The 27,246-nt window shown below is 50.8% G+C and overlaps 1 protein-coding gene across 2 annotated transcripts in view; it reads left to right on the top strand.

The window, feature by feature from the left end:
• The first annotated feature begins 17,862 nt into the window (after positions 1 to 17,862).
• Positions 17,863 to 27,246, top strand: part of SAMD4A (sterile alpha motif domain containing 4A) — a 148,254-nt gene continuing 138,870 nt past the window's right edge. For both annotated transcript variants that reach the window (XM_088447517.1, XM_088447516.1), the window contains exons 1-2: positions 17,863 to 18,027; positions 19,855 to 20,404. In XM_088447517.1, the coding sequence (XP_088303643.1) occupies positions 20,209 to 20,404 (196 nt within the window). In that variant the 5' untranslated portion in view covers positions 17,863 to 18,027; positions 19,855 to 20,208. The remainder of the gene's footprint in view (positions 18,028 to 19,854; positions 20,405 to 27,246) is intronic.

Here is a 27,246-nt window from a genome sequence, read left to right as displayed (position 1 = left end):
TAAAAATGCAGGCGTTCCTCACCGCTTTCAGGGCGATTTAGGGGCGTACATAAATTTCCTGCTACGACCGACATAGAAGGCCGGAAGTAGTAAAACGTCACTCTGAGAGCAGGTTAGAGGCCTGGCTGATCATACAGCTTGAGGTTGGGTATGTGCTCTCTCAAGCCCCAGAGTACAATCGATACTATCGAATGTGACTGATGTTATGTTTGATGTTTCTATTTTGTGCCACACAATGCAAGCAGCTAATAATCGTTTGTTTTTACTAATAACACTGCTAATTGGCATGTAATTGATTCAGTTGCGTTTGCATTAGCGAATAATAAGAAGAAATTTATTTCATGGGGATGGCTTATTCTATGCGTTTTTCTGTAAATTTTTGGTGTAATTTGCACACAACACAAGCGGCCGCAACCATCAGAAGAAAATTAACATACAGCTGCTGACAACGACTGACAACGATTGACTCGATCGCTAGCTGCTATCACTCGCTAGCTAGAGGAGGTGCATTGTTCACGTATTGGCGTCACTTTGGTTGCGACCGACCGGCCGTGCGATCGCTTCCTTTTTCAGTTTTGCTGTTGTTAGGCGTACGACCGAGCGGCCGCTTACAACCGACTCTGAATGAAGTCCTATGTCTTAGAGTGCGATCGCATTGTGTATGCAGATGCCCGCCAGCCGGTCTTAAGACGCCCACTTGCGCACGTCATCTCCAGGAAATGTGTGCAACCATCGGTACATCGGGTACCATTGGGAGCGAACGCAGCGCTTGAGGTGGACTATACCCTACCGCAAGCACTTCATAGCAAAAAACAACCAGGTGACATGTACTATGACGCTGCGTCTTAATTATGCATGCCTCTGAAATGGCGTTAAGACGCTCAGGCACGCTTGCGTTCGCTCCTCCACTCCCCCGTTGTTAATGGCCAGCCCCTGTCACCACCCACAAATGGCTTCTCCTGTCACTCACTCTGCTGGGCTGTCTATGCAGAGCGAGCAAACACTTCCCGACCCCTCTGACTAGTTCGCGCACGCGCAATGCGATGCATGCACAGAATGCGAAAATCATCCAGCTACGAGCGAACGCTTCTTAGCGTCCGGGTCTGAATCAGAGATGTCCGCAATGCCAATAATGATGCAGTTGAACGATTATCTGTGAACTGCTCATGCCCCTAAGTCACACTGCGCAGGCATCAGGGTACTTTACCGCAGTCTCCGGTGTCTCAGTTCCCGCGCCCATTCTGAGCAGCCGTAGGGTTACTCAGAACTGCGATAATGGAATGAACAGCGACCGATGCTGCGTATTTGCAGGCAGATGCTTGGATTAGCGTAGCCGCAGGTGGGCGTCTCAATACAAAATCCCGGTGACTGCGACATTTGCATACATTCGCACAGCAGTTACGATGGCAATAGCGCCCATCACTGAATCAGGCCCTAAGTGTATTGAACATAAAGAGGAAAAATGTTGCGGCACTAGTAAGGGCAACAGGAATACCAAAGTATAGTAACAAAGACAGAGGACCTCATTCAGAGGCGGTCGTAAGAAGCCATCGCTCTCTCTGAATGAGGGCGGGCGCTTCTTTGTTTTTGGTGCAGCCTCCTTGTCGCTAGCTAAGCTGTGGGTTACCACCCACAGCTTAGCGACCAACCAGGGTAATGGTCGCGATGGTGATCACCATCGCGACCATCGGGACTTGCAAGCAGACCCTGATATTGGGTCTGGGCCCTCGCAAACCCCAGGTAGCTTTCTGCTCTGATAGAGCAGGAAGCTCCCCACTGACATCACTGATGATATCAGTGCGGCCTCCCACAAAATGGTAGGCGTTCGTAAAGGAACGCCTCCATTTTGGAAACCACCCCCCAGCCCGCCTACAAAAAGGGGCAAGCTGTCGATCAACATCGACAGCCACCCCTTTTGTAGCGAGCTCCTGAGAGAGTTTCTCTCTCGCTCCGGGGCTTGCACACGCACAGTGCGGCCGCTGCGCGTGTGCGCAGGGCTACCCATCGACCCGGTTGCAAGCACATCGGTGCTTGCGACCGGGTCTGAATGACCCCCAGAGTTTACAGGAGTAGGGATGGCCAATGACCATCGATGATTCATAATCATCGATGGTTTATGGCCAATGTCGAAAGCTTTTGCCATGGGTGGGGGAGAACCAGATGGTTTCCTTCCATCGATGTCTAAGCATAACTGAATGTTTTGTTTTACAAGGTGTCGGGATTTGGAGCATAGCTCCGCCCCCTGCACCCAAGAAGCCCCTTCCCCAGGTTCTGATTGGCCCACGGCCCAGTCAGTCACAAAACTGGGAGGACCATTGGTTGGTGACACTATGGACGGTCATCTATTATATAGTTTGTAGCCATCGATGGCTACTTGCTATTTTGCCATTGATGGTAACCATCGATAGTAACACCACCGATGGCCATCCCTACACAGGAGAATGTAGCTTTATTGTAGATTAACATAAGCCATAAAGTGAATAATATAATCACGATAATAAAAATAGAGAGAAGTGTAAAAGCAGAGTAAGCTAGATGAATGCTGGATGAACAAACAAGGGCCAAATGTAAAAGCCAACAAGTTGCGGAAAGTGGCGAGATTTTGGCAATTTAGTTGTGATATTTAAAGCAGCCATTTTTTAAGGCAAAGTTAACTAAGGGCCTGATTCATTACCGATCGCAACTGTGATTACGCACGCAATCGGCCAATTGTTGCGTTCTGCGCATGCGTAAGCATCGCAGTGCGTGCGTGCGAACCGGCCACTACGAACGGAACTGCTATCGCAGTGACTACACAGGCCCATCGCAGAGTGATTGACAGGAAGTGCCGTTTGTGGGTGGTGATGGGGGGGTGATCGGAGAATCGCAGGCGTGCCAGTGCGTTTGAACGCCGTTGCATGGGCGTGCATAAATTATCCACTGAGATGCCATACGCAGCCTGAGAACTCATAGCGGGCAATTCCTGGGTAAGGTCAGAGGTTGTGCGTTGTGCAGAGGGCTGCGATGGTACTCCATGTTACTGATGGTTTTGCAGTCTTGCTAAGGATTACGGATGTGTGTAAGGTAAAGTGGGCGTCCTTATGTTGTGCTGCGGCGGCATATCGATCGCAATGGATTGGCATACTATCACATTGAGACTGCGTCCGTAATCGCTATGACAATCACCGTTGTGATCCGTAATAGTCAGACCCTAAATGTCTAAAACCCTGGCGCTCAGCACCACACATACAGTAGAAAATAAAATGGTGTAAGTGTTTTGGTTAATGCAGGCCTGATCCATCATACGAACGGTCTCTAACCAGCACTACTGTGCAGCAAACGGGGGGTGCAGTAATACTATGGGGTTCGGTATGTGATGGAGACATTCTGCCATGTTCATAATGATGACATTCAGCATGTTGCGCTGATGAAATATCAACCTGGTCAGAATTTGTTGCTAAATCTATGCCTAATGTCCACATTTTGACAATGTCAACATTTCATATGTCGGCATTCTGCCCATGGTGACATTTTCTATGTGTCGACAGTATGTCGACTTTTTTGATCATGTCGACATCACAGCTGTGGAGATTCTGGGGTCAGTATCAATATGCTGACTGCATATAAGTCTAACGACAGGGTAACACTGTGCGGCGGCTTTTCATCTTCACGCTTCATATCTGAAACTGTCATTTTTGGCAGTTTGTGAACTGATCCCATCCCAAGAGGTTCTGCAGAATCTGAAGCCATAACTGTAAATAAATGGGGTGTGCAGGACAAACCTTCATCCAGAATTGTGTCTAATTGGGGTGTGCAGGACAAACCTTCCCCCAGAATTGTGTCTGATTGGGGTGTGCAAGACAGATTCCCCCATAATTGCGCCTTATTGTGGTGTGCAGGAAAAACCTCCCAGAATTGCGCCTTATTGGGGTGTGCAGTATAGACCTCCCCCCAGAATTGCACCTGATTGGGGTGTGCAGGACAAACATTCTCCCAGAATTGCGCCTTATTGGGGTGTGCAGGACAAATCTCCCAGAATTGCGACTTATTGGGGTGTGCAAGACATACCTTCCTCCAGAATTGCACCTGATTTGGGTGTGCAGGACAAACCTTCCTCCAGAATTGCGTTTGATTGGGGTGTGCAGGATAGATTTCCCCCATATCTGTGCCTTATTGTGGTGTGCAGGATAGACCTCCCCCGCAGAATTGCGCCTGATTGGGGTGTGCAGGACAAACATTCTCCCAGAATTGCGCCTTATTGGGGTGTCCAGGACAAACCTCCCAGAATTGTGCATTATTGGGGTGGGCAAGACAAACCTTCCCCCAGAATTGCGCCTTATATCTCTATGCAGAGTGTGACACACACACAGACAGTCTCCCTGCTGGGCAGCTTAGGTTGCAGGAGGAAGCAGTGCCCAGTCTTACACATACATCTCTATGCAGAGTGTGACACACACAAAGACAGTCTCCCTGCTGGGAAGCTCAGGGTGCAGGAGGGCGCAGTGCACAGTGTCACATACATCTCTATGCAGAGTGTGACACACACACAGAGACAGTCTCCCTGCTGGGAAGCTCAGGGTGAGGGAGGGCGCAGTTCACAGTGTCACATACATCTCCATGCAGAATGTGACACACACAGACAGACTCGCTGCTGGGCAGTTCAAGTTGCAGGAGGCTGCAGTGCCCAGTGTCACATACATCTCTATGCAGAGTGTGACACACACACAGTCTCCCTGCTGGGCAGCTTAGGTTGCAGGAGGAAGCAGTGCCCAGTCTTACACATACATCTCTATGCAGAGTGTGACACACACAAAGACAGTCTCCCTGCTGGGAAGCTCAGGGTGCAGGAGGGTGCAGTGCACAGTGTCACATATATCTCTATGCAGAGTGTGACACACACACAGACAGTCTCCCTGCTGGGCAGCTCAGGGTGCAGGAGGGTGCAGTGCCCAGTGTCACATACATCTGTATGCCGAGTGTTTCACACACACACACACACACACACACACACACACACACACACACACACACACACACACACACACACACACACACACACACACACACACACACACACAGTCTCCCTGCTGGGTAGCTCAGGGTGCAGTGCCCAGTGTCATATATATCTCTATGCAGAGTGTGAGACACACACACACACACACACAGTCTCCCTGCTGGGCAGCTCAGGTTGCAGGAGGATTCAGTGCCCAGTGTCACATACATCTCTATGCAGTGAGAGACACACACTAGACAGTATCCCTGCTGGGCAGCTCAGAGTGCAGGAGGGCGCAGTGCCCAGTGTCACATACATCTCTATGCAGAGTGTGACACACACACACAGACAGTCTCCCTGCTGGGCAGCTGAGGTTGCAGGAGGGCGCAGTGCACAGTGTCACATACATCTCTATGCAGAGTGTGACACACAGACAGTCTCCCTGCTGGGCAGCGCAGGTTGAAGGAGGGCGCAGTGCCCAGTGTCACATACGTCTCTATGCAGAGTGTGACACACAGACAGTCTCCCTGGTGGGCAGCTCAGGTTGCAGGAGGGAGCAGTGCCCAGTGTCACATACGTCTCTATGCAGAGTGTGACACACAGACAGACAATCTCACTGCTAGGCAGCTCAGGGTGCAGGAGGGCGCAGTGCCCACTGTCACATACATCTCTATGCAGAGTGTGACACACACAGACAGTCTCCCTGCTGGGCAGCTCAGGTTGCAGGAGGGCGCAGTGCCCAGTGTCACATACATCTCTATGCAGAGTGTGACACACACAGACAGACTCCCTGCTGGGCAGCTTAAGTTGCAGGAGGGCGCAGTGCCCAGTGTCACATACATCTCTATACAGAGTGTGACACACACAGACAGTATCCCTGCTGGGCAGCTCAGGTTGGAGGAGGGCGTAGATCCCAGTGTCACATACATCTCTATGCAGAGTGTGACACACACAGACAGTCTCCCTGCTGGGCAGCTCAGAGTGCGGGAGGGCGCAGTGTCCAGTGTCACATACATCTCTATGCAGAATGTGACACACAAAGACAGACTCCCTGCTGGGCAGCTCAGGTTGCAGGAGGGCGCAGTGCACAGTGTCACATACATCTCTATGCAGAGTGTGACACACACACAGAGACAGTCTCCCTGCTGGGAAGCTCAGGGTGAGGGAGGGCGCAGTGTCCAGTGTCACATACATCTCCATGCAGAATGTGACACACACAGACAGACTCGCTGCTGGGCAGCTCAGGTTGCAGGAGGCTGCAGTGCCCAGTGTCACATACATCTCTATGCAGAGTGTGACACACACACAGTCTCCCTGCTGGGCAGCTCAGGGTGCAGGAGGACGCAGTGCACAGTGTCACATACATCTGTATGCAGAGTGTGACACACATACAGTCTCACCGGTGGCCAGCTCAGGTTGCAGGAGGGCGCAGTGCCCAGTGTCACATACATCTCTATGCAGAGTGTGAAACACACACACACAGACAGAGTACCTGCTGGGCAGCTCAGGTTGCAGGAGGGCGCAGTGCCCAGTGTCACAAACATCTCTATGCAGAGTGCGACACACAGACAATCTCCATGCTGGGCAGCTCAGGTTGCAGGAGGGCGCAGAGCCCAGTGTCACAAACATCTCTATGCAGAGTGTGACACACCGACAATCTCCATTCTGGGCAGCTCAGGTTGCAGGAGGGCGCAGTGCCCAGTGTCACAAACATCTCTATGCAGAGTGTGACAAACACACAGACAGTCTCCCTGCTGGGCAGCTCAGGTTGCAGGAGGGCGCAGTGCCCAGTGTCACATACATCTCTATGCAGAGTGTGACACACACACAGTCTCCCTGCTGGCCAGCGGAGGACACAGTGCCCAGTGTCCCTTACATCTCTATGCAGAGAGTGACACACACACACACAGTCTCCCTGCTGGGCAGCTCAGGTTGCAGGAGGGCGCAGTGCCCAGTGTCACATATATCTCTATGCAGAGTGTGACACACACACACACACACACACTGTCTCCCTGCTGGGCAGCTCAGGGTGAGGGAGGGCGCAGTGCCCAGTGTCACATACATCTCTATGCAGAATGTGACACACCCAGACAGTCTCCCTGCTGGGCAGCTCAGGTTGCAGGAGGGCACACTGCACAGTGTCACATACATCTCTATGCAGAGTGTGGCACACACAGGCAGTCTCCCTGCTGGGCAGCTCAGGTTGCAGGAGTGCGCAGTGCCCAGTGTCACATACATCTCTATGCAGAGTGTGACACACACACAGTCTCCCTGCTGGACAGCTTAAGTGCAGGAGGGCGCAGTGCCCAGTGTCACATACATCTCTATGCAGAGTGTGACACACACACACACACAGTCTCCCTGCTGGGCAGCTTAGGTTGCAGGAGGGCGCAGTGCACAGTGTCCCATACATCTCTATGCAGAGTGTGACACATACACACACACACACACACACACACACACACACACACACACACACACACAGTCTCCCTGCTGGGCAGCTTAGGTTGCAGGAGGGCGCAGTGCCCAGTGTCACATACATCTCAATGCAGAGTGTGACACACAGAGACTGACTCCCTGCTGGGCAGCTCAGGTTGCAGGAGGGCCAGTACCCAGCGACACATACATCTCTATGCAGAATGTGACACACACAGTCTCCCTGCTGGGCGGTTCAGGTTGCAGGAGGGCGCAGTGCACAGTGTCACATACATCTCTATGCAGAGTGTGAAACACATATAGTCTCCCTGCTGGGCAGCTCAGGTTGCAGGAGGGCGCAGTGCACACTATCACATACATCTCTATGCAGAGTGTGACACACACACACAGACAGTCTCCCTGCTGGGCAGCTCAGGTTGCAGGAGGGCACAGTGCCCAGTGTCACTTACATCTCTTTGCAGAGTGTGACACACACACAGACAGTCTCCCTGCTGGGCAGCTCAGGTTGCAGGAGGACGCAGTGCCCAGTGTCACATACATCTCTATGCGGAGTGTGACACACAGAGACAGACACCCTGCTGGGCAGCTCAGGTTGCAGGAGGGCGCAGTGCCCAGTGTCACATACATCTCTATGCAGAGTGTGACACACACAGACAGACTCCCTGCTGGGAAGCTCAGGGTGAGGGAGGGCGCAGTGCACAGTGTGACATACATCTCTATGCAGAATGTGACACACACACAGACAGACTCCCTGCTGGGAAGCTCAGGTTGCAGGAGGGCGCAGTGCACAGTGTCACATACATCTCTATGCAGAATGTGACACACACACAGACAGACTCCCTGCTGGGAAGCTCAGGGTGAGGGAGGGCGCAGTGCCCAGTGTCACATACATCTCTATGCAGAATGTGACACGCCCAGAGTCTCCCTGCTGGGCAGCTTAGGTTGCAGGAGGGCGTAGTTCCCAGTGTCACATACATCTCTATGCAGAGTGTGACACACACACAGACACACACAGACAGTATCCCTGCTGGGCAGCTCAGGTTGGAGGAGGGCGTAGTTCCCAGTGTCACATACATCTCTATGCAGAGTGTTGCACACACAGGCAGTCTCCCTGCTGGGCAGCTCAGGTTGCAGGAGAGCGCAGTGCCCAGTGTCACATACATCTCTATGCAGAGTGTGACACACACACAGTCTCCCTGCTGGGCAGCTTAAGGTGCAGGAGGGCGCAGTGCCCAGTGTCACATACATCTCTATGCAGAGTGTGACACACACACACACAGTCTCCCTGCTGGGCAGCTTAGGTTGCAGGAGGGCGCAGTGCACAGTGTCCCATACATCTCTATGCAGAGTGTGACACATACACACACACACACAGTCTCCCTGCTGGGCAGCTTAGGTTGCAGGAGGGCGCAGTGCCCAGTGTCGCATACATCTCAATGCAGAGTGTGACACACAGAGACTGACTCCCTGCTGGGCAGCTCAGGTTGCAGGAGGGCCAGTGCCCAGCGTCACATACATCTCTATGCAGAATGTGACACACACAGTCTCCCTGCTGGGCGGTTCAGGTTGCAGGAGGGTGTAGTGCACAGTGTCACATACATCTCTATGCAGAGAGACACACACACACAGACAGTCTCCCTGCTGGGGAGCTCAGGATGCAGGAGGGCGCAGTGCCCAGTGTCACATACATCTCTATGCAGAGTGTGACACACACACATAGACAGTCTCCCTGCTGGGCAGCTCAGGTTGCAGGAGGGCGCAGTGCACACTGTCACATACATCTCTATGCAGAGTGTGACACACACACACAGACAGTCTCCCTGCTGGGCAGCTCAGGTTGCAGGAGGGCGCAGTGTACAGTGTCACATACATCTCTATGCAGAGTGTGACACACAAACAGTCTCCCTGCTGGGCAGCTCAGGTTGCATGAGGGCAGAGTGCCCAGTGTCACTTACATCTCTTTGCAGAGTGTGACACACACACAGACAGGCTCCCTGCTGGGCAGCTCAGAGTGCAGGAGGGTGCAGTACCCAGTGTCACATATATCTCTATGCAGAATGTGACACACACACAGACAGGCTCCCTGCTGGGCAGCTCAGAGTGCAGGAGGGCGCAGTACCCAGTGTCACATATATCTGTATGTAGAGTGTGAGACACACAGATAGTCACCCTGCTGGGCAGCTCAGGTTGCAGGAGGACGCAGTGCCCAGTGTCACATACATCTCTAGGCGGAGTGTGACACACAGAGACAGACACCCTGCTGGGCAGCTCAGGTTGCAGGAGGGCGCAGTGCCCAGTGTCACATATATCTCTATGCAGAGTGTGACACACACAGACAGACTCCCTGCTGGGAAGCTCAGGGTGAGGGAGGGCGCAGTGCCCAGTGTCACATACATCTCCATGCAGAATGTGACACACACAGACAGTCTCCCTGCTGGGCAGCTCAGGTTGCAGGAGGGCGCAGTGCACAGTGTGACATACATCTCTATGCAGAGTGTGACACACAGACAGTCTCCCTGCTGGGAAGCTCAGGTTGCAGGAGGGCGCAGTGCACAGTGTCACATACATCTCTATGCAGAGTGTGAGACACGGAGTCTCCCTGCTGGGCAGCTCAGGTTGCAGGAGGGTGCAGTGCACAGTGCCACATACATCTCTATGTAGAGTGTGACACACACACACAGACAGTCTCCCTGCTGGGCAGCTCAGGTTGCAGAAAGACGCAGTGTATAGTGTCACATACAACTCTATGCAGAGTGTGACACACACACAGTCTGCCTGCTGGACAGTTGAGGGTGAGGGAGGGCGCAGTGCCCAGTGTCACATACATCTCCATGCAGAATGTGACACGCCCAGACAGTCTCCCTGCTGGGCAGCTCAGGTTGCAGGAGGGCACACTGCACAGTGTCACATACATCTCCATGCAGAGTGTGGCACACACAGGCAGTCTCCTTGCTGGGCAGCTTAAGGTGCAGGAGGGCGCAGTGCCCAGTGTCACATACATCTCTATGCAGAGTGTGACACACAGAGACAGACTCCCTGCTGGGCAGCTAAGGTTGCAGGAGGGCGCACTGCCCTGCGTCACAAACATCACTATACAGAATGTGACACACACACAGACAGTATCCCTTCTGGGTAGCTCAGGTTGCAGGAGGAAGCAGTGCAGAGTGTCACATACATCTCTATTGAGAGTGTGACACACACACAGACAGTATCCCTGCTCGGCAGCTCAGGTTGCAGGAGGACGCAGTGCACAGTGTCACATACATCTCTATGCAGAGTGTGACACACACACAGACAGGCTCCCTGCTGGGCAGCTCAGAGTGCAGGAGGGTGCAGTACCCAGTGTCACATATATCTCTATGCAGAGAGACACACACACACAGACAGTCTCCCTGCTGGGGAGCTCAGGATGCAGGAGGGCGCAGTGCCCAGTGTCACATACATCTCTATGCAGAGTGTGACACACACACATAGACAGTCTCCCTGCTGGGCAGCTCAGGTTGCAGGAGGGCGCAGTGCACACTGTCACATACATCTCTATGCAGAGTGTGACACACACACACAGACAGTCTCCCTGCTGGGCAGCTCAGGTTGCAGGAGGGCGCAGTGTACAGTGTCACATACATCTCTATGCAGAGTGTGACACACAAACAGTCTCCCTGCTGGGCAGCTCAGGTTGCAGGAGGGCAGAGTGCCCAGTGTCACTTACATCTCTTTGCAGAGTGTGACACACACACAGACAGGCTCCCTGCTGGGCAGCTCAGAGTGCAGGAGGGTGCAGTACCCAGTGTCACATATATCTCTATGCAGAATGTGACACACACACAGACAGGCTCCCTGCTGGGCAGCTCAGAGTGCAGGAGGGCGCAGTACCCAGTGTCACATATATCTGTATGTAGAGTGTGAGACACACAGATAGTCACCCTGCTGGGCAGCTCAGGTTGCAGGAGGACGCAGTGCCCAGTGTCACATACATCTCTATGCGGAGTGTGACACACAGAGACAGACACCCTGCTGGGCAGCTCAGGTTGCAGGAGGGCGCAGTGCCCAGTGTCACATATATCTCTATGCAGAGTGTGACACACACAGACAGACACCCTGCTGGGAAGCTCAGGGTGAGGGAGGGCGCAGTGCCCAGTGTCACATACATCTCCATGCAGAATGTGACACACACAGACAGTCTCCCTGCTGGGCAGCTCAGGTTGCAGGAGGGCGCAGTGCACAGTGTGACATACATCTCTATGCAGAGTGTGACACACAGACAGTCTCCCTGCTGGGAAGCTCAGGTTGCAGGAGGGCGCAGTGCACAGTGTCACATACATCTCTATGCAGAGTGTGAGACACGGAGTCTCCCTGCTGGGCAGCTCAGGTTGCAGGAGGGTGCAGTGCACAGTGCCACATACATCTCTATGTAGAGTGTGACACACACACACAGACAGTCTCCCTGCTGGGCAGCTCAGGTTGCAGAAAGACGCAGTGTATAGTGTCACATACAACTCTATGCAGAGTGTGACACACACACAGTCTGCCTGCTGGACAGTTGAGGGTGAGGGAGGGCGCAGTGCCCAGTGTCACATACATCTCCATGCAGAATGTGACACGCCCAGACAGTCTCCCTGCTGGGCAGCTCAGGTTGCAGGAGGGCACACTGCACAGTGTCACATACATCTCCATGCAGAGTGTGGCACACATAGGCAGTCTCCTTGCTGGGCAGCTTAAGGTGCAGGAGGGCGCAGTGCCCAGTGTCACATACATCTCTATGCAGAGTGTGACACACAGAGACAGACTCCCTGCTGGGCAGCTAAGGTTGCAGGAGGGCGCACTGCCCTGCGTCACAAACATCACTATACAGAATGTGACACACACACAGACAGTATCCCTTCTGGGTAGCTCAGGTTGCAGGAGGAAGCAGTGCAGAGTGTCACATACATCTCTATTGAGAGTGTGACACACACACAGACAGTATCCCTGCTCGGCAGCTCAGGTTGCAGGAGGACGCAGTGCACAGTGTCACATACATCTCTATGCAGAGTGTGACACACAGACAGTCTCCCTTCTGGGAAGCTTAGGTTGCAGGAGGGCGTAGTTCCCAGTGTCACATACATCTCTATGCAGAGTGTGACACACACAGACAGTCTCCCTGCTGGGCAGCGCAGGGTGCAGGAGGGCACAGTGCCCAGTGTCACATACATCTCTATGTAGAGTGTGACACACACAGACAGTCTCCCTGCTAGGCAGCTCAGAGTGCAGGAGGGCGCAGTGTCCAGTGTCACATACATCTCTATGTAGAATGTGACACACACACAGAGACAGTCTCCCTGCTGGGAAGCTCAGGGTGAGGGAGGGCACAGTGTCACATACATCTCCATGCAGAATGTGAAACACACAGACAGACTCGCTGCTGGGCAGTTCAAGTTGCAGGAGGCTGCAGTGCCCAGTGTCACATACATCTCTATGCAGAGTGTGACACACACAGTCTCCCTGCTTGCAAGCTCAGGTTGCAGGAGGGCGCAGTGCCCAGTGTCACATACATCTCTATGCAGAGTGTGAAACACACACACAGACAGTCTCCCTGCTGGGCAGGTCAGGTTGCAGGAGGGCGCAGTGCACAGTGCCACATACATCTCTATGCAGAGTGACACACACACACACACAGACAGTCTCCCTGCTGGGTAGGTCAGGTTGCAGGAGGGCGCAGTGCACAGTGCCACATACATCTCTATGCAGAGTGTGACACACACAGTCTCCCTGCTGGTCAGCTCAGGTTGCAGGAGGGCGCAATGCACAGTGTCACATAAATCTCTATGCAGAGTGTGACACACACACAGACAGAGTACCTGCTGGGCAGCTCAGGTTGCAGGAGGGTGCAGTGCCCAGTGTCACAATTATCTCTATGCAGAGTGTGACACACAGACAGTCTCCATGCTGGGCAGCTCAGGTTGCAGGAGGGCGCAGTGCCCAGTGTCACAAACATCTCTATGCAGAGTGTGACACACACACAGACAGTCTCCCTGCTGGGCAGCTCAGTTTGCAGGAGGGCGCAGTGCCCAGTGTCACATACATCTCTATGCAGAGTGTGACACACACACACACACAGTCTCCCTGCTGGGCAGCTCAGGTTGCAGGAGGGCGCAGTGCCCAGTGTCACATATATCTCTATGCAGAGTGTGACACACACACACACTGTCTCCCTGCTGGGCAGCTTAGGCTGCAGGAGGGCGCAGTGCCCAGTGTCACATACAACTCTATGCAGAGTGTGACACACACACAGACAGACTCCCTGCTGGGAAGCTCAGGGTGAGGGAGGGCGCAGTGCCCAGTGTCACATACATCTCCATGCAGAATGTGACACGCCCAGACAGTCTCCCTGCTGGGCAGCTCAGGTTGCAGGAGGGCACACTGCACAGTGTCACATACATCTCCATGCAGAGTGTGGCACACACAGGCAGTCTCCTTGCTGGGCAGCTTAAGGTGCAGGAGGGCGCAGTGCCAAGTGTCACATACATCTCTATGCAGAGTGTGGCACACACAGGCAGTTTCCCTTCTGGGCAGCTCAGGTTGCAGGAGGGCGCAGTGCCCAGTGTCACATACATCTCTATGCAGAGTGTGACACACACAGTCTCCCAGCTGGGCAGCTTAGGTTGCAAGAGGGCGCAGTGCCCAGTGTCACATACATCTCTATGCAGAGTGTGACACACACACACACAGTCTCCCAGCTGGGCAGTTTAGGTTGCAGGAGGACGCAGTGCCCAGTGTCCCATACATCTCTATGCAGAGTGTGACACATACACACACACACACACACACACACAGTCTCCCTGCTGGGCAGCTTAGGTTGCAGGAGGGCGCAGTGCCCAGTGTCACATACATCTCTATGCAGAGTGTGACACACACAGTCTCCCAGCTGGGCAGCTTAGGTTGCAGGAGGACGCAGTGCCCAGTGTCCCATACATCTCTATGCAGAGTGTGACACATACACACACACACACACAGTCTCCCTGCTGGGCAGCTTAGGTTGCAGGAGGACGCAGTGCCCAGTGTCCCATACATCTCTATGCAGAGTGTGACACACACACACACACAGTCTCCCTGCTGGGCAGCTCAGGTTGCAGGAGGGCGCAGTGCCCAGTGTCACATATATCTCTATGCAGAGTGTGACACACACACACACTGTCTCCCTGCTGGGCAGCTTAGGCTGCAGGAGGGCGCAGTGCCCAGTGTCACATACAACTCTATGCAGAGTGTGACACACACACAGACAGACTCCCTGCTGGGAAGCTCAGGGTGAGGGAGGGCGCAGTGCCCAGTGTCACATACATCTCCATGCAGAATGTGACACGCCCAGACAGTCTCCCTGCTGGGCAGCTCAGGTTGCAGGAGGGCACACTGCACAGTGTCACATACATCTCCATGCAGAGTGTGGCACACACAGGCAGTCTCCTTGCTGGGCAGCTTAAGGTGCAGGAGGGCGCAGTGCCAAGTGTCACATACATCTCTATGCAGAGTGTGGCACACACAGGCAGTTTCCCTTCTGGGCAGCTCAGGTTGCAGGAGGGCGCAGTGCCCAGTGTCACATACATCTCTATGCAGAGTGTGACACACACACACACACACACACACACAGTCTCCCAGCTGGGCAGCTTAGGTTGCAAGAGGGCGCAGTGCCCAGTGTCACATACATCTCTATGCAGAGTGTGACACACACACACACAGTCTCCCAGCTGGGCAGTTTAGGTTGCAGGAGGACGCAGTGCCCAGTGTCCCATACATCTCTATGCAGAGTGTGACACATACACACACACACACACACACAGTCTCCCTGCTGGGCAGCTTAGGTTGCAGGAGGGCGCAGTGCCCAGTGTCACATACATCTCTATGCAGAGTGTGACACACACAGTCTCCCAGCTGGGCAGCTTAGGTTGCAGGAGGACGCAGTGCCCAGTGTCCCATACATCTCTATGCAGAGTGTGACACATACACACACACACAGTCTCCCTGCTGGGCAGCTTAGGTTGCAGGAGGGCGCAGTGCCCAGTGTCACATACATCTCTATGCAGAGTGTGACACATACACAGACAGTCTCCCTGCTGGGCAGCTCAGGGTGCAGGAGGGCGCAGTACCCAGTGTCGCATATATCTCTATGCAGAGTGTGACACACACACAGAGACTGACTCCCTGCTGGGCAGCTCAGGTTGCAGGAGGGTGCAGTACCCAGTGTCGCATATATCTCAATGTAGAATGTGACACACACACAGACAGTCTCCCTGCTGGGCAGCTCAGGGTGCAGGAGGGCGCAGTGCCCAGTGTCACATACATCTCTATGCAGAGTGTGACACACACACACAGACAGTCTCCCTGCTGGGCAGTTCAGGTTGCAGGAGGGCGCAGTGCCCAGTGTCACATATATCTCTATGTAGAGTGTGAGACACACAGATAGTCACCCTGCTGGGCAGCTCAGGTTGCAGGAGGACGCAGTGCCCAGGGTCACATACATCTCTATGCAGAGTTTGACACACACACACAGACAGTATCCCTGCTGGGTAGCTCAGGTTGCAGGAGGGCGCAGTGCCCAGTGTCACATACATCTCTATGCAGAGTGTGACACACACAGACAGCCTCCCTGCTGGGCAGCTAAGGGTGCAGGAGGGCACAGTGCCCAGTGTCACATACATCTCTATGCAGAGTGTGATACACAGACAGTCTCCCTGCAGGGCACCTCAAGTTACAGGAGGTCGCAGTGCCCAGTGTCACATACATCTCTATGCAGAGTGTGACACACACAGACAGACTCCCTGCTGGGAAGCTCATAGTGCAGGAGGGCGTAGTGCCCAGTGTCACATACATCTCTATGCAGCGAGTGACACGCACAGACAGTCTCCCTGCTGGGCAGCTCATAGTGCAGGAGGGCGCAGTGCCCAGTGTCACATACATCTCTATGTAGAGTGTGACACACACAGACAGCCTCCCTGCTGGGCAGCTCAGGGTGCAGGAGGGCACAGTGCCCAGTATCACATAAATCTCTATGCAGAGTGTGACACACACAGACAGTCTCCCTGCTGGGCAGCTCAGGGTGCAGGAGGGCGCAGTGCCCAGTGTCACATACATCTCTATGCAGAGTGTGACACACACACAGTCTCCCTGCTGGGCAGCTCAGGTTGCAGGAGGGCACAGTGCCCAGTGTCACATACATCTCTATGCACAGAGTGTGACACACACACACAGTCTCCCAGCTGGGCAGCTCAGGTTGCAGGAGGGCGCAGTGCACTGAGTCACATACGTCTCTATGCAGAGTGTGATACACACACAGTCTTCCTGCTGGGCAGCTCAGGTTGCAGGAGGGTGCAGTGCCCAGTGTCACATACATCTCTATGCAGAGTGTGACACACACAGTCTCCCTGCTAGGCAGCTCAGGTTGCAGGAGGGCGCAGTGCACAGTGTCACATACATCTCTATGCAGAGTGTGACACACACACAGTCTCCCTGCTGGGCAGCTCAGGTTGCAGGAGGGCGCAGTGCCCAGTGTCACATACATCTCTATGCAGAGTGTGACAAACACAGACAGACTCTCTGCTGGGCAGCTCGGGTTGCAGGAAGGCACAGTGCACAGTGTCACATACATCTCTATGCAGAGTGTGACACACACACAGACAGTCTCCCTGCTGGGCAGCTCAGGGTGCAGGAGGGCGCAGTGCCCAGTGTCACACACATCTCTATGCAGCGAGTGACACAAACAGACAGTCTCCCTGCTGGGCAGCTCAGGGTGCAGGAGGGCGCAGTGTCCAGTGTCACATACATCTCTATGCAGAGTGTGACACACACAGTCTCCCAGCTGGGCAGCTCAGGTTGCAGGAGGGCGCAGTGCACAGTGTCACATACATCTCTATGCAGAGTGTGACACACATACAGTCTCCCTGCTGGGCAGCTCAGGGTGCAGGAGGGCGCAGTGCACAGCGTCACATACGTCTCTATGCAGAGTGTGACACACACACACACACAGTCTCCCAGCTGGGCAGCTCAGGTTGCAGTAGGGCGCAGTGCCCAGTGTCACATACATCTCTATGCAGAGTGTGACACACACAGTCTCCCTGCTGGGCAGCTCAGGTTGCAGGAGGGCGCAGTGCACAGTGTCACATACATCTCTATGCAGAGTGTGACACACATACAGTCTCCCTGCTGGGCAGCTCAGGGTGCAGTGCCCAGTGTCACAGAAAGTGCTGAGAATGAGGGCAGCAGGGAAGAATGATGCAGGGTGGGGTATTATTTGCATACACTACACTTGCCCTTAGCCCACCCCACCCTGTGTCTCTCTCTGCGGTCTCCCCACCTCCCAGAGACCCGGCAAGGCCGCAGCAGCAGCGGGGAGAGGAGGAAGGAATGCGACCCGCTCCTCCCAAGTGATCCCTTCTCTATTTTGGTGCCTCTCCTCCTCCCCCCTCAGTGCCGAGCCCATGACGTAATGCTGCATGGTAATTATTAGCATGTGGGAAGCCTGGGCTCCTCCAGCCTCCCAGTCTGTGCAGATGCTGCAAGTCAACATGGCAAAGCCCATGGAGCTGGGGGAAGAGCGCCTATAGGTGCCGAACATCGCAGGGGGGCCTGGGGCAATGCACTGGGCGCAGGTAGGTGCTGCCTGGGGGTGGGGGGCATATGGGGAGAACCCCCCCTCATGGATGGGGCTTATACTATGTACTGTCTGCATGCGGAGTTTTCCCACTCACACCAACAGCAGCATGTCTTCTTACCATAGTCAGTATGTATGTAATGTATGTATGTGTAAGGGGGTAATCTAGCTATATATCTGTCTTCTTACCATAGTCAGTATGTATGTAATGTATGTATGTGTAAGGGGGTAATCTAGCTATATATCTGTCTTCTTACCATAGTCAGTATGTATGTAATGTATGTATGTGTAAGGGGGTAATCTAGCTATATATCTGTCTTCTTACCATAGTCAGTATGTATGTAATGTATGTATGTGTAAGGGGGTAATCTAGCTATATATCTGTCTTCTTACCATAGTCAGTATGTATGTAATGTATGTATGTGTAAGGGGGTAATCTAGCTATATATCTGTCTTCTTACCATAGTCAGTATGTATGTAATGTATGTATGTGTAAGGGGGTAATCTAGCTATATATCTGTCTTCTTACCATAGTCAGTATGTATGTAATGTATGTATGTGTAAGGGGGTAATCTAGCTATATATCTGTCTTCTTACCATAGTCAGTATGTATGTAATGTATGTATGTGTAAGGGGGTAATCTAGCTATATATCTGTCTTCTTACCATAGTCAGTATGTATGTAATGTATGTATGTGTAAGGGGGTAATCTAGCTATATATCTGTCTTCTTACCGTAGTCAGTATGTATGTAATGTATGTATGTGTAAGGGGGTAATCTAGCTATATATCTGTCTTCTTACCGTAGTCAGTATGTATGTAATGTATGTATGTGTAAGGGGGTAATCTATCTATCTATCTATCTATCTATCTATCTATCTATCTATCTATCTATCTATCTATCTATCTATCTATCATGTACATCTATCTATCTATCTATCTATCTATCTATCTATCTATCTATCTATCTATCTATCATGTATGTGTAGGACTTCTGTGCATGCTGCCTATTAGACTTATGTGAAAACTGCAGTATACCTGAGCTGTACATTAATCTGCCCATAGTCTGATCTGTTGCATGGGTGCCTATTACCCCTCTACTGAGTGACAGATATTATTCCATGGCTGCTGCCTGGACACAGGAAATCAACTTTCTCCCCCCCTCATCTGGAGCAGTCACCTAGGGCCATTTTACACAGGAATGTTTTCTGCATTAATACAGGGCGACTTAATGACCGTAGCCCGCTGTGAGGGGATCCGCTTATCCCCCCCCCCGGAGGTGCATTGGCACAAGTAGGCATGACTGATGGAGCATGTTCCTGTAAATAAAAACAAAAACGGGCAGATAAAACCCAAAACATGGGTTGTGGATAGAGAACGGGAGCTGTGGGAGCTGTCTGTCATTGTAGAGATTTGGGCTGGTTTAATTATATTGTGTGGTCTGTCCCTTCTATGGGGGGGGGGGTTCAGATTCAGTTTGATGCAGATGTCGGCGGTTTTGCTGCTGCACAGGCGACCGAAGGGTTAAATCTGATTTCATTCACTGCACCAAAGGGTGATAGAATGGGCAGAAGTTATTCAACATTGTCCATTTGTCCCCCTCTGTCTACACCCTACTCTGAAACATGCTGTCATCAACTGGTTGGTTTGACTGCAGATTTTTATCTGCTCGATGCACTTGGAGCGATTACTTTTTTTTTTTTTTGGAACTTCCAAAAATCCCTGTTAGGAGGCAGCGAGCATCCTCTGTAGCTAAGGGTTGTATTGCACTGAGTCACAGGGTTTTTGTTGGGAGTATGTGTCATAATCAGTGTCTTATTTTCACAGTTGTGAGCATTGACTTGGAATGCGGGTGTGCAGGGGTCAGCGAGAGAACCCAAAAGGGACGGCAGACCTGGCGAAAACACAGCTCGGACGCCAGTGAATCCCGCGAAGAGTATGTTCGAGGCAGAAAGTACTTCTAAATCGTAATCCGTGCCACTGCAATTCTTTATTCAGCAGCAGAGCAGAGCCGTTCCTCGTCAGCAAAGAAAGGAAAAAAGGAAAAAAAAAAAAAAAAACAGGGAAACAAATAAAAAGCAAAATCTCCTGCCACCGAGTCGCTCGCTGAAATTCTCCATCTCCAAACTTTTTTTTTTTTTTTATTCATTCCCTGCGGATCCTGCAAACCTTCCTATAATCATGATGTTTCGGGATCAAGTAGGAATGCTTTCTGGGTGGTTCAAAGGCTGGAATGAATGCGAGCAAACTGTTGCTTTGCTCTCTCTCCTGAAAAGGGTTAGCAGGACCCAGGCCAGATTCCTACAGATCTGTTTGGAGCATTCCTTAGTAGATTGCACAGAACTTCACATACTTGAAGGAGAAGCCAACAATCCGGGTGAGTTTTGGCACTTGTTTTTTATTTTTTTTATTTCTATAATTACCGTACAGCGGCTGCAGAATAGATTGTAAGCTTGCGAGCAGGGTCTTCCTACCTATATATCTGTCTGTTATTACCCAGTTTTCTTCTGTTAATGTTTACAATTATAAAGCACAAAGGAATATGCTGCGCTATATAAGAAACTGTTAATAAATAAATAGGTTGGCGCTGTACGGCTGCCCTGTATCCTAGCGTCTATGAAACTGGTAAATGATGCACCCAGGTATTGCTGGAGCTGCTATTCTAATCACACTGTGAAATCGGGCGAACAAATGGACTCCCAATAATATACTAGTTTATTATAATTCGATACCTTAATAACGATATATATATGACTCGCTTTTCTACCGGTTAATGCTTTTTTGCAGCGATTGTGGAACGGGGTCGTTGTCCTTCTCTGATTCCCAGATCTATCTTCCTTACTTTTTTTTTACATTCTGCTCCGTTCTCTATTTGAACTAAGCTAGCTTGAATGATTGACTTTCTCCCTCGCTGTCTTGCAGTTGCTTCTAGAATAAGTAAGTCCGGTCACGTAGAGTCTGCATTTTCCAGGCTTTTTGGCAAGATGGCTAGCTTCATGTGTTTTTTTTTTTTTTTTTTTTTTGCAGCAATGAGTGTATAATTATTGCATTGGTTGTTTTATTTCTGCTATGTGCAACATTGTAGCAGAAAGATATGTAGAGCCTTATTTTTTTTTCCTGCAATGGAGATTTATATTGCTGATTCTGTTTTTGTCATGATCAATGTTCATGTGTTGCTTTCTGGTGAACCTGACGTGGATCTGTGAACCCTGTTTTTTTTTCTTTATCGGAACGCACGGTGGTTATTAGCGTTGCGACCTATGCATTCACCACACCTTGTTTAAAACACAATAGATGGTCTTAGCAGGATGGTCACTTCTCTTCTGTGATAGGTAACATTCCTTAGGCCTGACTGCAGCACCACATGCAACAGAGCTCCCAGTGTTTGCAGTGGATGAAGAATGCGGGGACGTTTTCCAGCTGTTCTGTATTAGGACCTGCATGGTTTGGCAGCTGCTCTTCCTGCCAGTCTGTAAGGCTGGCAGCTCTAGATGTCGGGCATAGTCCGTATGAATACATAGAGCCTGTAAAATGTAGATTTGACTGCAGAGTTTCGGAGCCAATAAGTCAGACTTCTTTCCTTACGATGTGCCAAAATCACAGGGCTCTCCCGTGTTTATCCTGCTAACGCACGATATGTAAGTTCCGCCCCTATGTTTGCGCAAGGTCCCACGGCTATATCGTTGTGTGGGAATCTAGAACAGCGGTGGGCAGCCGGTTGGTATTTTCCAGTGTCCTCCCAGGGGGCTTTTGCTTAGGGTGACAGTTGGTTATTGTTTTGGACAGGAACAATTTATGACCATTGCCCTCCATTAAATGTAATTTACGAGCAGTTCCCCGGGTTGTAAGTGCATATTTTTGAGGCCGGGCTACTGTCCAGTAGTGTCAGACCAGCTTGACCAGTCAACTGTGGGACAAACTGCTCAAGTTGGTTGGAAGACATCGCCGTACAGATCAGGACTAACTTGGCAACACGTACACTGTGAGGCACTGTCCTGGCCTAGACATTCTGGTCACTAGGAACAGGACCCAGAGAGAGGGGGGGTTAGTTCTTGTCAGGGGCACCAGTGTGACCCGTTTTAAGGCTACCTGTAGACTGCCATCTCTTGCCCACCGCTCTGACTGTTGCTCTAGCGATGTGGATCGGTTATGTCCATTTGCTAAAATGTAAAAGCCCCAAAGAGGCCTAACTACGTGACACTGCGCCTGATTCACCACGGATCGCTGTTCTGCTTATACGCACGCAGCGCAGTTGCTAATATCAGCGGTGATATGTAAATGTTTGCATTCACAATGCGATCGCAGCCTGACATAAGGATGCCCACTTCCCCTTACTCACATCCGTATAGTAGGGAAACATAGCAAAACCATCGGTAACATCGGACCCATATGCATACTTGTACAAGCCCTAACCTTACTCCGATATTGCTAACAGCCACACATGCTATCGGGCCTCAGGCTGCTTATGCCCACGCAGTGAATAGTTTATGCACACCTCCAACGGCGTTGCAAAGCACTGGCACGCCTGCGTTCGCCCGACCACCACCCCCATCACCACCCACAAACTGCACTTCCTGTCAATCACTCTGCTCTGGGTCTGCGTAGCCTCTACAATCGCAGTTCCGAACGCCATTGCTAGTTCGCGCTCTGCGATGCATGGGCAGTACGCAACAATCGTCCGATTGCGTGCGTATTATCAACTGTGTTCCTTACTGAATCAGGCCCTGTATTCAAGACAAAAGTAATCTTTTAAAATCCTTTGCTCTTAACATCCTCACCCATGTAAAGGTCCCAATACAATGACTGAGGGGAAGCGGTCGGGAAGCCGATGGACGAAATCCTGACCGCCGGCTTCCCAACTGTGTAATCTCGGCAAGGTACTAATGACAGGCATCGAAATCCCGACGCCTGTCGTCATACCTACATTGGGAGCCCGACACCCTGCATACCGGCGGTATATCATACTGATTCCCATGTGAGAGATGTGTTTTACAGGAAGTCGGGTGTGCAGCTGCAAAAAAACATCCCTCATGATCACTTCTGATCAAATCTCTACGGTCTTATAAAGCTCTTTATACTTTTACATGTACATTCATAAATGTGATTACTCTCTCCTCCTGATGGAAACTATACTTTAGATGTATTGGTGCCTGTAAAATTATTGGGGCCAGCCTGTTTTTTTCCTGTGCGCATCAGACTTCCTGCCAGTAAACCTCTTGACTGACTATGGGAGCTTACAGTGGCCGATTGCAGCAGCTGTGGATTGCAACGTGTTGTATTGTCATATTGGGTAACTGTGTCTCCATTGGAGGTAGATGACCTAAATATGGGGAACCATGTCTGTGTATAGTAATACTGCAGCGTTTGTGGCTGATTAATACTAAAACTAGTTTCCTTACCGTAAATTATGAGGTGTTTTTTGCCTTAAACCAAAACATGGGTAGAAAATAACATGTTTTTGTATGAATTGCATCACTGTGTTTGCTCTGTAACCTACTGAAACAGGTCAAACATTCCGCTGACGCCGCTGCTGGTGTTTCTCCAGACGCCTGTGCTTGTGGCCTTTCCATCGTTGCTCACGTACAGCATTGTGTGTTTGGTTTACGTTGGATTCCGGTTAATTTATGCTAATGGAACACAACTCGAATGGCTGGGTCGGGAACCGCCGTTCTCTTTTGTGCAATAATTAACATGAAGATGTATGAAGGGAAGGAGACATCTCTAAGCTTGTCCGAGCTGAAGCCTGTATGGCGTATATATTTTTTACTGCAGCATTCACATTGGTTACGATCGAATGCTCACATTTAAACTCTCTTCTGGGTTTTTATTCAGCTGTAAATCAGGGAAGGAAACCTTCAGATAAATTTGCATTTGAATATATTGGAATATGTGCCTACGAAGCAGCCAATGTTCCCGTACTGCTGTAAGCTAAATGGTGGTACACCTATTGCTTTCAGTGTCTGGATTATAAAACCATAGTGAGGAATTCAATTGAATGCGATGTTGAATAGAGCGGGTAATGAGTTCCTGGAGCTACTCAATTGGCGCAGTGTTTACCCGCAACCTGAGGTGCGAGCAGAAATCCGTCGAAACTAGTGCTGCAATGCCGATTTCGCTCTCAGCGTGTACGCTAACAGCATCGCGACCAGCACTTAAGTCACAAAATGCAGGTTACTGCGGCTAAACACCCGGCATTAGGCGCCGTAAGCGGCATCTCCCGACTTAAGTGCAGGACGCAATGGGGACATTTGAAAAGCTCCGGAACATTGCACTGAATTGAATCGCCCCCATAAACTTTTACCCTATTATACCCCTTTTTAGATCGCCCATGAAATCCCCCTACAGTTCCCGTGAGTTCTTGTTGTCCTCAAGTTTTTCAGTTACAAAAATCTTCACTTCACAGTTATATTACAAGGAGGCTTTGTGTTTAAAATAGCTGTGTTATGCTTGGTGCCTCAAATCGAAGAGATGACCAGGGCACCACGTGACTTTAAGGGGGCGATTCAGTTGTTTGTAGCTCCCGTCTAAACTGCATGGGAGGTATTAATTTGTTTGCGTGATCAGCCCCTTACACGCACGAGAATGCACAGGGTTAGCCGCGATGAGCAGTTTCTACCGTGCTGTGCCTGGCGTGCTGCGTAATGGCGCACCCAACGCTCTAGACCAGCGCCAAAGGCCTACTTTATGTGGCTTTCTGCTCATAACTCAGGAGGGTACCGTCAGAAATCCACGGTAACTTCACCCTTGGGGCTGGTCGCACAAACAATTGAATAACTTCCATGCAGTTTAGACGGGAGCTACAGACAAGTTTGCTTAAACTACAGTTGGCTCCCTCTGCTTCGTTCTAGGTACTGAATATATTATTATTGGTCCCTATTTTCAGTAATCCTGCCAATGACCTATAGTATTTTTTAATTTTTTTTTATTTTGTGCATTAAATGTGATGTGTATTGATACATATACCCATCAACAAAGGGCCCTACATTTATATTCAGCTATTGGCAAATGTACAGGTAATAGACCAACTCAAAACTATTGGGAATCCAATATAGAGTTGGTTGATAGGCCGTAGGGCCACCAGCTAGAGTCACTATAGCCTGTGCGTCCTGTGGGTTTTGAATTTAGCAATGTCTGAAATTCGGTAAGAGGAATGTAATGCTGACCCTCAACTGCGGCTTCAGAATATTCCATCATTGTTTCAGTTCAGGAGGAGCCTGAAGCCTATGACTTATGTAAAACATCTGTGTCCTGCTGGTCAACCATTGGGTGACCACACACGTCCAGTGGAAAGGGCCATGGTCACCCAAGGAGACTCCCATCCCATCTGGAACGGAGTTCTGAAAGGGTTGAGGTGACTCATTAACATTAATTAGGAATTAGTTTTGATTTTACAGTACCTTCCTGAATGACTTCATGCAAACCACGCCAGGAAAATGCAGCCCATAAAATAGTGGATCCATCTTGGCTACACTGTACAGGTCTTTAGGTTGACGCCACATGGGTACTTGTCCGTTTGTCTAGAACTTTGAGAACTATGGGAAGAATGACTTCCCCTGTCCTTGTCTCCTTCCTCCATTGCTCGGGAGTTCTATCCCTCAGCTCTTTGCACCACTTAACAAGTAAACCTAAATTGCCAGACATGATGGGTGGTATGTGCAATAGTATCCTGCTTGTGGACAAGCTTGCACAGAGGGTCTAAGGAGTCTATTTACTAAGCAGTGTTAGGAGAGTGAAAAGTGATAAGGTGCCAGCCAATCAGCTCCTAACTGCCATCTCACAGGCTGTGTTAGAAAAATGACAGTTGGGAGCTGATTGGCTGGCACCTTATCACTTTTCACTCTCCTAACACTGCTTAGTAAATAGACGCCTAAGTGAACAAAGGCGAAAGATGATAAATAGGTTTGTTTCCCAGTATGCAGAGCTCTATGCACCCACTTCCTAGCTAATAAGTTTGGTTTGTTACTTGTCTTCCTCATCAGGGCGATCTTGCGCCAGCCTAAACTTGGTCCAATAGATACCCACAGAAACTGGCATATTTACGATTCCGTCCGACTCGTCACGACCCGAAGTTCCGGGGATACTCCTAACTGAACTTTGCTCCCCGTTTACTCCTCAATTGCAAGTGGAGATGCAACTGAAATATGGCCTGTACTTATGCACGTTTGATTCCGGAGCATGCACAGTGTAGAACGCGTAAGTAGGCTCTGCAGACAGGTGCAAAGTGGCTGCATCAATGGCTGCCTCTATCCAGCCATATTCTTCATTCTATCTGTTGACTTATTTTGTCTCCTGTCCTCTGTGCAGTAATCCCAGGGGCTGCCGTAAGCAAATAGGAGTAAGGAGACAGGAAGCAACTATCTTGTGGCCTGAATGCCCATTCATGAGTGTGCGCCTGGCTCCAGTTCTACTTGTTACTCTCATTTGCAAGTTCTTAAACCAATTTGCCATCCGTATTACATCCAGCATTCTTGTCCCACATCATTATACCCCTTTACCATCAATACAATAGTGTTCACTCTAGGTCCGGCACCGGGTAGGGCACTGGACCTAGAGAAAGAGAGCACATCTGAGCACGCCAAAGGCACGCGTGCCAAGAAGAGGGCATGGCCAAGGAAAAAGGGGGCATGTCTTTAAGACACGTCCCCTTTTCGTCAGCATACATGTCACACCTCATTATACCCCTTTACCATCAATACTATTCCTCAGCATACATGTCCCACATCGTTATACACCTTTACCATCAATACTATTCCTCAGCATACATGTCCCACATCGTTATACCCCTTTACCATCAATACTATTCCTCAGCATACATGTCCCACATCGTTATACCCCTTTACCATCAATACTATTCCTCAGCATACATGTCCCACATCGTTATACACCTTTACCATCAATACATTTCCTCAGTATACGTGTCCCACATCGTTATACACCTTTACCATCAATACATTTCCTCAGTATACGTGTCCCACATCATTATACACCTTTACCATCAATACTATTCCTCAGCATACATGTCCCACATCATTATACCCCTTTACCATCAATACTATTCCTCAGCATGGAATTGGTATGAAATACCGCCAGCCGCATGGCCGGCGGTTCGATTCCCGTCACCGGCAGGCCGACAGGAGCAGAGTGCGACGCAGCGGAAGCCCGACAGCGCTGGAAATCCCGATCGTGGATAGGTAAGTATCCACTAACCTAACCTAACCC

The sequence above is a fragment of the Taudactylus pleione genome, unplaced genomic scaffold (assembly GCF_031769625.1).
Source record: "Taudactylus pleione unplaced genomic scaffold, aTauple2 ptg000433l, whole genome shotgun sequence".
NCBI classification, from domain to species: Eukaryota; Metazoa; Chordata; class Amphibia; order Anura; family Myobatrachidae; genus Taudactylus; species Taudactylus pleione.
Note: the sequence above shows the minus strand (reverse complement) of the source record. Positions and strands in the feature narration are given on the sequence as shown.